Source organism: Tachysurus fulvidraco, chromosome 10, assembly GCF_022655615.1.
Source record: "Tachysurus fulvidraco isolate hzauxx_2018 chromosome 10, HZAU_PFXX_2.0, whole genome shotgun sequence".
Taxonomy (NCBI): domain Eukaryota; kingdom Metazoa; phylum Chordata; class Actinopteri; order Siluriformes; family Bagridae; genus Tachysurus; species Tachysurus fulvidraco.
Genome location: NC_062527.1, coordinates 8,507,922 through 8,521,917, shown reverse-complemented (window position 1 = coordinate 8,521,917; position 13,996 = coordinate 8,507,922). Strand labels below are relative to the sequence as shown.

General features: G+C 37.4%; 1 protein-coding gene across 3 annotated transcripts in view; it reads left to right on the top strand.

Moving 5' to 3' along the window:
* The first annotated feature begins 2,946 nt into the window (after positions 1–2,946).
* grm8b (glutamate receptor, metabotropic 8b) overlaps positions 2,947–13,996 on the top strand; it is a 124,560-nt gene continuing 113,510 nt past the window's right edge. The window contains exons 1-2 of one of the 3 annotated variants that reach the window (XM_027173282.2): positions 2,947–3,374; positions 4,715–5,517. In XM_027173282.2, the coding sequence (XP_027029083.1) occupies positions 4,999–5,517 (519 nt within the window). In that variant the 5' untranslated portion in view covers positions 2,947–3,374; positions 4,715–4,998. Of the gene's footprint in view, positions 3,375–3,553; positions 4,000–4,714; positions 5,518–13,996 lie in introns of those variants that run through there. The other 2 variants (XM_027173280.2, XM_047819705.1) reach the window with 2 other exon arrangements.

The following is a 13,996-nucleotide window of genomic DNA, read 5'->3' as shown; positions in this document are numbered from 1 at the left end:
TATATATATATATATATATATATATATATATATATATAAATTGTACATCTCCGTTAAAACCGATGATTGTACATATCAAATCCTGACATGCTAATTAGTTTTACAAACAAACAAAGAATTAGTTAAGTGTTCATATGTATGCAGCCAGGTTATTGTATTAAATTGTATTAAACATTTACAATTGTATTTATTCTTCACTTACGTTCTTTTATATCCACAAGCTGGAAAAAGATCTGATATGACTGATCTTGGTTTCATATTTAACATCACAAAAAATATCCTGCAGTTTAATTAGTGGCATGGAGACATTTTATATCCACTGTATTTATATCCAACTGTACAGAGTTGTTTGGGTTTCCAGGTGAGGTAAAGGATCTTCTTTAGCTACTCATTGAATATAAACAGTGTGATTGCGTGAGTGAATGAGAGTGTGTGTGTGTGTGTGTGTGTGTGTGTGTGTGTGTGTCCCTGCGATGGGTTGGCACTCCGTCCAGGGTGTATCCTGCCTTGATGCCTGATGACGCCTGAGATAGGCACAGGCTCCCTGTGACCGGAGGTAGTTTGGATAAGCGGTAGAAAATGAGTGAGTGAGAGTGAGTGATTATAAACATGGGACAAATTTTCATGAATGCACCAAGAGTGCTATAACTATCTTGGGTCAGCAAGAGATTTCAGACAAGAGAATGACAATAACAGACATTGCAAAATCAATTTATACAGAGAACACTAAACTATAAACCATACGGTGAACATTAAACACTACAGGAAACCAAATCTCTGATGAACAGTAGTAATGGAAATGTAAACTCTGATGATAATGTATACTGATAGTCCTGAGCAGATAGTCTGAACATGCAAATTGACTTGTGCATGGATTGTTAAATATGTCTCTTGTAAAGTGCCTGAGTACAGTGATAGAAATGAAATGAAATGAAATGAGGTGAGGTGTCCATCAGCCTGATCTGCTGAGGAATCTAATGGTCCATGGCAAGTGACTCTTCATGAATCTTGTTAACTTGGCCCGGATGCTTCCAGGTGCAAGGAGTGCAAATAGTCCATGGGAGGGGTGTGAGGGCTTTTTCTGATGCTGCAAGCCTTCCTTATACATGTTGTATACACCGATCAGCCATAACATTAAAACCAATGACAGGTGACGTGAATAACATTGATTATCTCTTTACACTGGCAACTGTCAATGGATGGTATATATCAGGTAACAGTCAGTTGATGTGTTGGAAGCAGTGTAAGTATAAGGATCTGAATGACTTTGACACTGACCAAATTGTGATGGGTCGACGACTGAGTCAGTACATCTCCAAAACAGCAGGTCTTGTGGTGTGTTCCATATATGCAGTGGTTAGTACTTACCAAAAGTTCAATGAAATTCATTCAAGTTTATTTGTATAGCGCTTTTTACAATAGACATTGTCTCAAAGCAGCTTTACAGAACATAAACACAGAGCAGAAGGTAAACATAATTAATGATAAAGGAATTAACGAATAATAAAAGAAATAAGAATTAACAGAATAAAAATTTTTGATTATTATTATATGTATATAGTTCACAGTGTGTATGTATTTATTCCCCTATGAGCAAGTCTGAGGTGACTCAGGCAGCAGTGGCAAGGAAAAACTCCCTTAAATTGGTAAAGTAAGAAACCTTGAGAGGAAGTTGTCCAAAGAAGAACAAGTGAACTTGTTACAGGGTCATGAGCACCCAAAGCTTAGTGATAACCAAGTGGAGTGTTTGCTAGCTCGTCTGGTCAAATTCCACAGAACAGCTACTTTAATACAAATTACTAAAAAAATTAATGCAACTATGATTGAAAGGTGTCAACTGTTTTCATGACACCAGAGGCACCTACACAATATGTGTTAGAAATGTTATGGCTGATCTGTGTCTGTCTACAATGGCATGAAAACACAGCACAGTAATAGACTGGGCAGAATTCACTACTTGGTGTATTGCTTTCCTGTCTGAGACAGAGCAGTTTTATATAACGGACAGTGAAGCTACAGGTCAGGACACTCTCTGTCAAACACCTGTCCAATACCACCCCTATTCAATCTTCTTAAGAAATAGAAGTGCTCTTTTGTCATCCTCACTAAGGGTTTACAAGCTGTTGAAAGACGATGTGACGTTGACAAACACATGCACACCAGAGAACTTAAAACTGCTCACTTTTCCTTCTGTGCCATCCCCAATGTGTATAGAATTGTGAAATACTCAGGACTTTCACATGCCAACAATCATCAATCATCACTTCTCACAGTAAGAGAGATTGTTGTCCGTTATTTTTATTTGCATAGATTTATGTTTCCTATCTTTATGGTTATTGTGGGTCTCATCTTAGAAACAACATCAGGTAAGACTTTTACACTACATTATGTATGGCCAAAGGTTTGTGGACATATGACACTCACATTTGTGTGTTTTTCTGAACATCCACTTCCAGATTTAGTCCCCTTTGCTATTATAATTACCGTTTTGAGTGTGGTTGCCAGGATGTGTGCTCGTTCTAATACAAGAGCTCAACAAACCTCAAATCCTGATACTAGAGTACGTCACGCCTTGCACATTTTAGTGCTGGGTCTAATAATCGATTCCTGCGTTTCAGTGGGTTACGTTAGAGTAGACCAGGGTTGGGAACCTTTCCCCTTTCCCCTTTATCTGGAGTTTCCTCCAGGTATACCAGTTTGCTCCCTTAGTCCAAAGACTTAGTCCAAAGACGGACTGGCATCTAAGTGGGCTGACTGGCATCTATAAATTCTCCGTAGTGTGTGAATGGATGTGTGAGTGAATGTGTGTGATTGTGCCTTGGGATATGTTTGCTCCCCGACCTTGTGTTGGATAAGCGGAATAGAAAATGGATGGCTGAATGGGCCAGGAACCAACACCAGATGGCGCAAGCACATTATTTTCTCCCTGCGGCATGAGGCTGATTGCAGCTGCTACACTCGGCACCAAACTGCGGCTCTGTGCGTGTGCGCTTGCTTTCTCATTATAACACTGGAGATAATTAACCCGCGAAGGCAAAACAGGAGGCGATGCTCGATTTCACAGACTAACCTCAGCTGTAGCCAAAAGTTGCTCTTGCTTTCCATTGTCTACTTTTCATAACGCTGCCTCGTTCCACGTGCATTAACACATTCTTGCGCACAGACACGATATGTAGATATGTGAACTGACTCGGAGAATCTCGCCCTTGACTTAGTGAGGAGAAAGGAAACAGTAATTATCCACACGGGAGGCATGCAGCTGCGAGTATGAGTGTGTTTGGTGTGTGTGAGGAGAGCTGATGCTGTAACCTGCTTTGCGCGCTCTCCTCCAGCACAGCAGCCGGAAACAGTCACCGGAGCGCCGTCATCTCCAGGTAACTCCTTTATCATTTCTATTCCTTTTTCTATTAAAAGAAAAAAAATACATGAAGTGACTTAAGTGATCAAAGGTATTGCATTTTATTTCGATTCGATTTGCTTATGTCCTGGATTCAGTTATGGAGAACCTGTGCACCAGTCTGTGAGTCTGTGCGTGCGCCTGCGACAGATGTTTCCTCCTCCAGCTGATGCGCCACACTCAGTGTTTCAGGTGCACTCTGTCTTTGTTTTAGGAAGGATGCAATGTCAGATATATAAACGTAACCCTCCCAGGCCAAAGGATTTCCTTTAAACCAATTACGAGCAAGGAAACCCATCATCTGCCTGTTCATGAAGCCATCGGAAGGCGCGCGGATGCTTAGGATGTTGCGCGGGGGCTCCGCTTTAATTGACGCTATGAATTTGGATATGTTTTCGCAGTTTGGGGTTTGTTTGCACGTGAATGCCGTGAACTGATTCTTGAGAAAAGCGTGAATATTTCAGTGCGCTCGTGTTCTCCTGAATTTGAGCTCTGTAATTGTTAATCAAGTCTTCAAGAAAGGAAACACATTTACTAAAGAAATTTGGTTGAAATCAGTGACATATAGGAACTAAACAGGAAAAGAAACAGAAATTGCGACAGTAAGTTAGAATGGCTGCTTTCTTAGGTGTGAGAATAATTAGTAGTAGTGTGTGTGTGTGTGTGTGTGTGTGTGTGTGTGTGTGTGTGTGTGTGTGTGTGTGTGTGTGTGTGTGTGTGTGTGTGTGTGCGTGCGTGCGTGCGTGTGTGTGTGTGTGTGTGTGTGTGTGTGCACGCGCGCGCCCAAAGCAGATTTTATGATAGACTATTGTAATTTAAATATTATGCGTAATGCACTAATTACACAAAGATCTGCTTTATATTTAACATTAAGGGTGTAAAGAATTTATCAACGCTTGATTAAGGAGCAGACCAGGGATTTCCGACTGTGTGTGTGTGTGTGTGTGTGTGTGTGTGTGTGTGTGTGTGTGTGTGTGTGTGTGTGTGTGTGTGTGTGTAGGCTTGTTTTTATATCTTGTTGGTGAGCAAATTTCACCAAAAGAATACAAGTATCTGTCTGTAGTGTCCTTGTGGGGATATTTTGGCTGGTTTCCCCAAAACGTTTATTAAAAAATGCAAAAAATGAAATAAAAAAGGTGGAAGTGTATCTAAGTGCTTTTGGACACTGTGGTCAAGGGTCTGGTTCAATTTCGGTGTAGGTGTCACATTAAATAGCTTTATTAACATTTGTAATGAGAAGGTCCTCACAAAAATAGTAAAGCCAATGTTTGTGTTTATTTATTATTTTATTGCTCATTCCTATGCTCTTCTCTACAGGAATCCACAGGAGTCTGCAAGAACTGCAGCCTACAGCATCACTATGTATGATTGCTAAATGTACCATTCCCCTGACACACACCAGTGATTAACCTCTGGAATCCCGAGGACCAGAGGATGGTAGCTCCACTTTGGGATCTCTCAACACAGGTCATTACTTCAACACTAGGGTGTACTGGTGATACCTTTGACCTTGCACACCTGTTCCATACTTACCACCTGCTACAATAACGTCTGCACACCTCTATTTAATTGCTTGTTTAGTTCTTTAACACATCACTATCATGGCGAGGTTCTCAACATGGCAGGGTTGCCTTTTTATGTTGTCAGTGGCAAGCTGTTCTTTCACCTATGGACCTCAGCGCCTAGTGGACCCACTTGTGCCCCCAGCTCCTGAATATGCTCATTCCATTAGAATAGATGGAGACATCATCCTGGGTGGACTCTTCCCAGTCCATTCACGAGGGGAGCGTGGTGCCCCATGTGGCGAGCTAAAGAAAGAGAAAGGCATTCATCGCTTGGAGGCCATGCTCTTTGCTGTTGATCTTATTAACAAGGACCCTGATCTACTGCCCAATATCACGCTGGGTGCTCGCATCCTGGATACATGCTCGAGAGACACATACGCTTTGGAGCAGTCACTCACCTTTGTGCAGGCACTGATTGAGCGTGACCCCTCTGATGTGCGCTGTGCCAGTGGAGAGCCGCCCATCTTTGCCAAACCTGACAAAATTGTGGGAGTGATCGGTGCGTCTGCGAGCTCTGTCTCCATCATGGTAGCCAACATCCTGCGGCTGTTTAAGGTGAGTTAATATAATGCACAGACACATTGCCCTGTTAATTATGCAGTTGAATGTCTCCTCTCTAACATCTTACAAATACAAGTACATTTTATTCTTTTCACCCAGCAACCATGGGGGATGCAGACTTTTCCAATTAAGTCTATATACAGTACATTTGTGGCAGCGAGTGGACTAGTTGCAGTATATGCACTGCTTTAGATAGATTGTTGTTGTCAATCACACACTGGTGTACACAGATTGTAGTTGCCAGCTCCAGTTACAAAAAAAAAAAAAAAAAAGAGAGATAATTTCTAGTTAACAATTAGTTACACTGTGCAGCAAGAGTCTTCAAATATTCAGTAATTCATCATTGTTATTGACTCTTTTTGTTTTGATTCAGTTGCACTTTGAGTCACTGAACAGGAAATGCACTCCACTAATGATGATCTATGAAGTGGATTCGTACCAGTTAACAATTTGATGTGCTTCACTTACAGTAGCCATTATCATGAGGCTAGACTGAACATTTGTCCCCCTTTGAGTTTGAAAATGCTGCTTTATCTTGTTTCCAGGTTATCTTGTTTCTTGTCACATTAATAATTAAGTGTCTGATAGACACCCTATATATAGCTGACTTGTAATTGGATATAAAAAAAAAGGGTTTGCAGTTATCAGATGAAGGGAATCGCCTTTTAATCAGGACATCCGAAACTGCCATGACTTCATCCACGGTAAAAGATTAGTTTTGTAAAGCCAAATGCTTTGTTGGTGAAGAACCTAAATCCATATGAGGAACATGATACGAGCAATATGAAGTAATGCTATTATGTGTTAAAGGGATGCTGGGTTTTGCTGTAAATCATCTTATTACCCTTTTTCATGTTCAGATACTTGTGATAGTGTAACTGTCCTTTTCTCAGCATTCCTGTGGTTAAAGTATTGACTCTTCACTGGAGTAGGTTGTGATGCAACTCTGTGCAGGCGTAATAGCTAGACAGTACAGCTCTGCTGAGGACAGTGGTGTATAGCAACAAAGAGAGAAGTACAGTAGGTTTTGGGTGTATTTCTACGTCAAAGGAAAATTATTGTTAATTTTTTTATGTTACATTTTCAAGATGCATATCCTTGCCACAATAAATATCCCTAGACCCGTTTATTACTTACAGCTAATCAGCTGATTTTCAGCGTTAACCTGAAAGAACACAAGATGTAAGAAGAAAATAGTCATCAGTGCCATTTCTGTTTGTCTCCTGTATCTAAAAAAAAATAACTATTGTTTTTATTTAGATAAAAGTAAACATTTGCCTACATGTTCTCAGATAGGTCGAAATCTTTCCAGGGACTTTTCTGTCCAAATGTAATGATGTGGCTGACAAATGACATTATTTGCTGTGTTATCTAGCTCGAATGATTTTTCAGGATGATCCTAGAAATGCTTCACAGCTCTACGCTCTCTGGTTCAATCCTATTTGTGTTGTTTGGGTATGCTTGAGCTTTATATTACATTTCTATTTATCAGGATATATGTAAGTTAGCTAAAAGAATTAAAACTGGCTGCTGTTGAGAAGAAAAAAAAAACACTACAAGTTTGTTTCCCTCAGACACTTCATATGTAAGGAAAAAGAGTTCATGGAGTAATCAGACTACTTGTCATTTATTTGGTCTGGACTCTCTCACCTGGAGTTTGTTTTTTCTGTCTGTCTGTCTGTCTGTCTGTCTGTCTGTCTGTCTGTCTGTCTGTCTGTCTGTTTGTTTGACTCTCTCTGTGCGCCTCTCTATTCCGTTCTGTCTCATTTCCCTTCCTCCTTCCTCGGCTCTGGGTTTGTACTATCACAAGCAAACAGACATTTCAATGTTTTTCATGCTTTAAAACGCAAAAGAGGCAAATAAAAGTAAACAAGAAAAAGGAATGAGATAAAACTGGCTTCTTCATTATCCACTGGCATATTTTTCTTCCTCCCTCATGCAGTGTTACGTGCGAAATGTTTCATAACCTAATTACAGACCAAGCTTTTGATTCTGAAAAGCTCAGCTCATTACTAGTTAAACTAGTCGACTACTTCTGGAAGTCAAGTGACAGGATGGTAATTTAGGAGGAAACCTATTTTAGGGTGAACTGTAATGAGTGTGAACAGTACACATGTTGTATTTATACACTTATCAGACGACTACCTCTAGCTTTTGTTTTGACTACATGTTCATTGTCTTTTTAGCTTGCTTGCTAAAGTTAATGAAAATAACATGAAATAATACACCTAAGTTACCTGGTGGACTGGATGATTGACATTTTACAGTATCTGGGTGATTTCACTTGCTGAAATGTTATAGTGTCAGAAAAGACAACAACATTATCAGTCAACTCTTATTCTTTTCAATTTTAAGAACACCTACATGTATTGAGATCTTTGCTGGCTAGCGTTCTGATAACACTGCTTGTAGTTTGAATTTCTGCCAAAGTACTGGCTTTACTTTAAGTCAAGCCAATCAACAGAAGGCTTCATGTAGGAGAACGCTTTTGATTAGCTGTAAACTTTATAGAATCAACTACCAGCAGCGAGCAAAGAGGGATCCTGTGGCAATGATCACCGAGCAGCTTGGCGTGAGCAAATATTCTGGAAAGATTTTGCACTAGACTTCAAATTGTGTGGAATGAATTGCAGATGGGAAACGGGTTGCGATGGAAAATATAATATTTAAATGACTTCTTCAAATCTTTTAGGAGCTCTCCAAGAAGAACAGTTTTATTTTTTCTCTAATAAAAATGTCAGATGTGCCAGTTGACATATGCATACAGAATGACTGACAGTTGTGCAAGTGTTCTGAGCTTGAAAGATGCTCTGATGCTGCGCAATTCCCTTTATGTCACAGTAAATAGTTCATTAACGTCATTTTACTGGGAGCAAACGGTTTCACCAAAAAACTGGCTAGTAGGAGTCATGGGGATAAAGTTTGAAAATATCTGCAGAAGAATGACCGAAAGCAATGTAACAAATCATCCTTGAACGTCAGTCACTAGCAGTCTGGATGACACACTGCTTCAATCTATGAATCATTTACTGAATTAAATAACTATAAGAATATCGAAGATTAACAACGTGATACATTAATTGTATGCTCTTCAGGCCAGTTTAGTGGAATTAACATTACTTTCTTTATGCTTAAATCTAATAAATGCAACATTTTATAATTTTGCTTCCTATAGTACTTAAAATCCTATAGCAAACATATTGATGGAAAACATGTGGGACGCTTATGTACAGCCCTGTTAGCAAAATCTATTTGTCCCATCTTTTATCTCGTTGTCCCATCTTTGTCCCATATCTTAATGATTAGCTTTCAGCATTTTTCTTCATCCAGCTTCAATTCTGTTACCAAGAGTAAACCTACAAATAATATGAATTATATATAAATTAAATCATGATTTGTAGAGTAAAGTGTGATTCTAAACTTGTCTGTTATCACACAGCAGTGTATAAAGTAAATATAAATTGTTATATTATCAGCTGCATTAATCTACAATTTCAAGCATATCCCTGTCTTTTTGTGTTTGTGCTACTGCTATGTTTGAGCTAAAGGCTCTGAGATTATAACTAAATAACACATTCTCGTCCTTTGACTGGATTGTGGTTGTAATTTGGCTGAAGTCCAACAGAAGTAGTCTTCAGATGCTATGGCCTAGTTCTGTAACTGAAAAGCTCATTTTCCCTTAAAATACTTAATACATGATTGATTTTAACTTCTACTTTCCCCAGTAATGTATCTTATACTAGTATTCACTTGTGGCTGTTACATAATAGGTAACGAAGTACATCTTTATGCCTGAATAGTAGAGTTCATTTCACAATACAGTAGATATTAGTTTTAGTATTAGTATAGTAAATATTTATTATATATTGATTACATACTTCAATACATTGCAGCTTTTAAGCATGATCCTTATCTGTGGATTCTTAACTCAATATACAGTAGCAGTAGTGTGTAACTTCACATCATCTGTATGTTACACACACTACTGCTGCTGTATATTGCACAAAACAAAATATTACACACTATTGTTATTTGCACTACCATGCACTTCTCACACTTTATGTACATAACTGACCAGTCATATATTCTGTATTCATGTTTAATACTCCTACTGTCTATATTGTATCACATTGTCTGCATTTTCTTGTATAGTCTGTATTATCCTGTCTTTTATAGTATAATGTTATTTAGGTGTGTACATTTGAGAGTCACAGACAGCTGGAACCAAATTCCTTGTGTGTGTGCCAATAAACCTGATTCTGATTCTGATTCTGATTCTCATGCTTCAGTGGTGCAATTTAAGATCAATTTAACATGTGACAATCCATTTTGACCTTATATAACGACATTATAGTACCATAGCACTATTTTGTTCTTGATACACAGATTGGTGTTTATGCTATAAGGGGATGGAGAACCTGAGTAACTTTAATATGAATACTGTTCTCCTGTTCTCTGATATTATGTCAGAAATGTTAAGATCAGGTGACATATAGGTTGCATATTTCTTAAGTGATAGTAATACCATAACCATGCATGTTTTATTACTAGTTTGATCCTTGGCTATACCACGGCTTGCTTAGCTTTGAACACAGTGTCAATGATTAATGCATATGTATTTATACACACCATTAGCAGAAGCAGTTGCGGCTGCTGGTTTTAAAAATTGGTGGAGCACAGGTGTCTTACTCAAGTGTGTTCTGTTTTATCCGTTTCATCTCTTGGTATGGCCTTGTGTTAAATTTATGATCTCTCTTCATAAGTAACAATATCAAAAGACTTTTCCAAAATCAGGTGAACAATAGTAGCATCTAACATATCACACCAAAAAGCAACTAAGCTGCTAAGTAGCTGGTGAAATTTCACTGTAGTGAGCATGCTAACTAGATTTATAAGTAAACAAAAAATTCCTCCAAAACAATCAATCAAAATGACATAATTGATCTATTATATATTGTGTGTGTGTGTATATATATATATATATATATATATATATATATATATATATATATATATATATATATATATATATATATATACAATTTAGCTACTATATTTATCAATTACAAACTAACTCTAGTGCAAAATTGTTTTTGATTCGATTTTTGACTACTATTCAGGCTCTGAGCCCTCTGACTTCTGACTGGTGTTTTTAAATTCAAATTCAAATTCAAATGTTATTTGTCACATACACAATCATACCCAGTATGACATGAAATGAAATGCCTTTTTGATAAAAAAGAAAATAGTAAAGAAAAGAACAAACTAAAGGAAAGAAATAAGGCAAAGGTAAATACAATACATACAATATACTATATACAATATACGGTATAAGTCTGAGATGTCAGTCATGCTCAGCTTCAGTCCCAGAGCTCTCACAGGCATCATACCGAGAAACTATGTATCTGGGTAGGACAAGCAAAGAGAGCACTGTCCAATAAATGTATTTTTTTTTATGTAAAAAGCACCCACTTACACACTCACTGACTCCCAGTGCCTTGTTCATGCAGGTCGGAACCAAAATGATGTATTCAAAACCCACTAAACCAACGGAATTAAATATTAACGCCATTCATCAATGGCGGACTATCGGTGATGTGTTTACAGCGTCATATTTTCATGCATGCATCCAAAATCAGTGAAGAACCAGTGTTAGAATATTTATCTTCAAAACACTAAAAGAAATTAACTAATGTACATTCGTCTTAGCATAACTTTGAAATCTTCTCACAAATTTTTGAAAAACACAGTACACAAAACACTTTATAACAAAACACATTACACAAAACCTTTGAAGTGAACTACAAATATCTGGCCCTCAATCAGCAATAATTTCCAGCTTCAGAGAAACAGAATACCAACAATACAGTGTTGTGTTTGAGTAGAAATGAACCAACTCTGTGCCCATGCAGCATGTCATCCTTCCATTGAAACAGAAGGGCTCGTGTTATAATCAGTGTTGTTCAAGCCATTTTTATTGACTTCATACATATATAAAACAGTAAGGTGTTTGTGTGTACAGTAATTGTAAGTACAATATTTCTACATTGTAATGAACCTCATTATATATTGCTTTCAACAGAAGATTTATCTATGAAGTTTTAATTATGTTCTAATAATCTTGTTTTGTTAATGTATCGTTGCTATGCTTTTTTTTATTCGGAAGAACGAAAGAAACATAATTATAAAAAAAAGTTAGTCTATTTCCCAGAAGGAACTAAGGGCATCGGGAGACGTTTGTCTAGGTCTTGCTTGCTTGTAGATCTATGTTGTGTTTAACTACTGCCTTTATTACGACTTTGTCAACAATGACCTCACTATTTCCCTTTAGGGAATCTCCACTGCCATTTTAAGGGCCATTGCAGTGCTTTATTAGCTCAAGTGAAATTAGATGTTGGATGAGCCCTTGAGGGCTTGGGATATTGAGTGAAAATTACTGTAGAATTCAGGACAGAACCTGCCAGTATGTTGTTATGAAGTGCAATCTGTGTTCTTTCCCTTAAAATGCAAATGATCGTATTAAAAGTTTCAATAAAATATACGGTACACAGTTTCCTTCAGTTCGTCTCTGGTTTCCTCTCACCTCCACCTGTAATGTGCCAGCAGATGGACTGGCTACACTAAATTGACACTAGGTGTGAATATGTGTGTGATGGTTCACCACAACAATAGGATAAAGAGGCTACTGAAGATGAATGAGTAAATAAAACATACCTTGACTGATATACTGAGACCTGGTTTTATACAGTCAGCAATGTCATCCACATTTGACAGCCAATGCCAATTCATTACTTTATCCTGTGATAATTAGCGCAGTATTTATTTTAAGCACTAGTTAGATTGCAAGCTAATTTGATTGAAAATGAAAATTATAACTACTACTGACTGGGAGTAAGTGCATTCAGAGTATCTAGTCTGTGTCATACACTCTCACTCCCACTGTGCTATAAGATTATGTCTACTTATGGGCCTTGACACCACAGTGAAATACGGAGATACTCTGGGTATTAGACACACAATTTAAGACTAAGGTTTAAGGTTTTTTTAGGTTTATGTGCAAATAAAATGAACAGGTCATTAAGATTTACAAAAAGTTTCAAAATTTTATGCATATAATAACTGACCCAAACCCCATTTCAATATGGGCGATATTCATATAAAGAGAAATTTGAAGGAATGTTGTGCAATAATTTTTTCCTTAAAAAAAAGAAAAAGAAAATGACAAATAAACTCAGCGTTTTTGATGATATAGTGCATACATTTGCAAGCTGCTGCTTACTCTTTGTAATTTGATTTCTAAATTGCTCGAGACATTTTTGGCAGCGTGCCATCTTTCAGAAGGAAATGTGGGTTTACCCAATCAGATAAGCTCATAGTGAGGAGAGCTTCTCTGATGAGCTACGCTGTGAGCTTGAAACAGTTTTTTTCTTGCTTTAATTATTATATTTATCAAATTCTAGGAGTCTCAGAACTACATATCGTTTGTCCTTGAGGGCACTAAGCCTTGCCGTTGCTAGAACTTTAATCTTGAAATTCTTAAATATACACGCATATTGACCCGATTATTCGTTTTCAGAAATTCCTTAGAGAGTGGTATCCATAGAGTTGGTTCAATAAGACTTCACTTCAAACGTCTCAACCATTATCCGTTTGTAAAGGTTGATAAGCACATCTACACTAAAGTAAGTAAAGCCTAAGCATATAAAATCCTTGGACAAATCAAGCTCAGGAAAAGCCATTGGCTTTCAAATGCATACAGTACTTTATTGCCAGGTGATGTAGCAGTACTCACACTATGGCACAGTCTAAACGTTTTATAAATATAAGTGTCTGGGGAAATGCTACAGCTAAAATTATAGTCAATGTAGTAGTATGGTTTTTAGAGAGATTCTTAAATAAATACTTTAAACAGAAAATCCATCCATATTTAACAAAGTGAAAATGTATATGGACATAAGGGTAGGGTAGAAAAGGGTAGAAAACATGATAAATGTGATAAGGGTAGAAAACATGGACATACGCAAAATAACAAAATATATACTTTGGTATTGGATGTGTCTAGTCAGCTTATTAGTTCAGTAGTCAGGCCACAGATAAGGGAATTGGACATTTTTAGTTCTGGCTCAATCAAAGTATCTTTCAAGTGCACTGGAACTTTTGCTCTTGAAAAACCTTCAATGCACCATAAAAAACCTGGGCACATCAATGCTCACTATGTTCTCTTACTGTCTCAGTTAAAAAATGGTGGATGAACTCTCAGCCAACCTTTTTTACAAATGTAATTAGTTTGTCATTGTTGTAGCTTTCAAATGATTATAATGTTAGCTATTTGTAACATTATTAAGCCTTCTATATACATTTTAAGAGTCTTTAAGTGTTATTTTAAGAATTTTTAAGTGTTAGCTAGTTAGCATACGGTCATGCGTCAAGTACCATGACAGGAACGCAATATAATTAAACTAACAAATTTAGA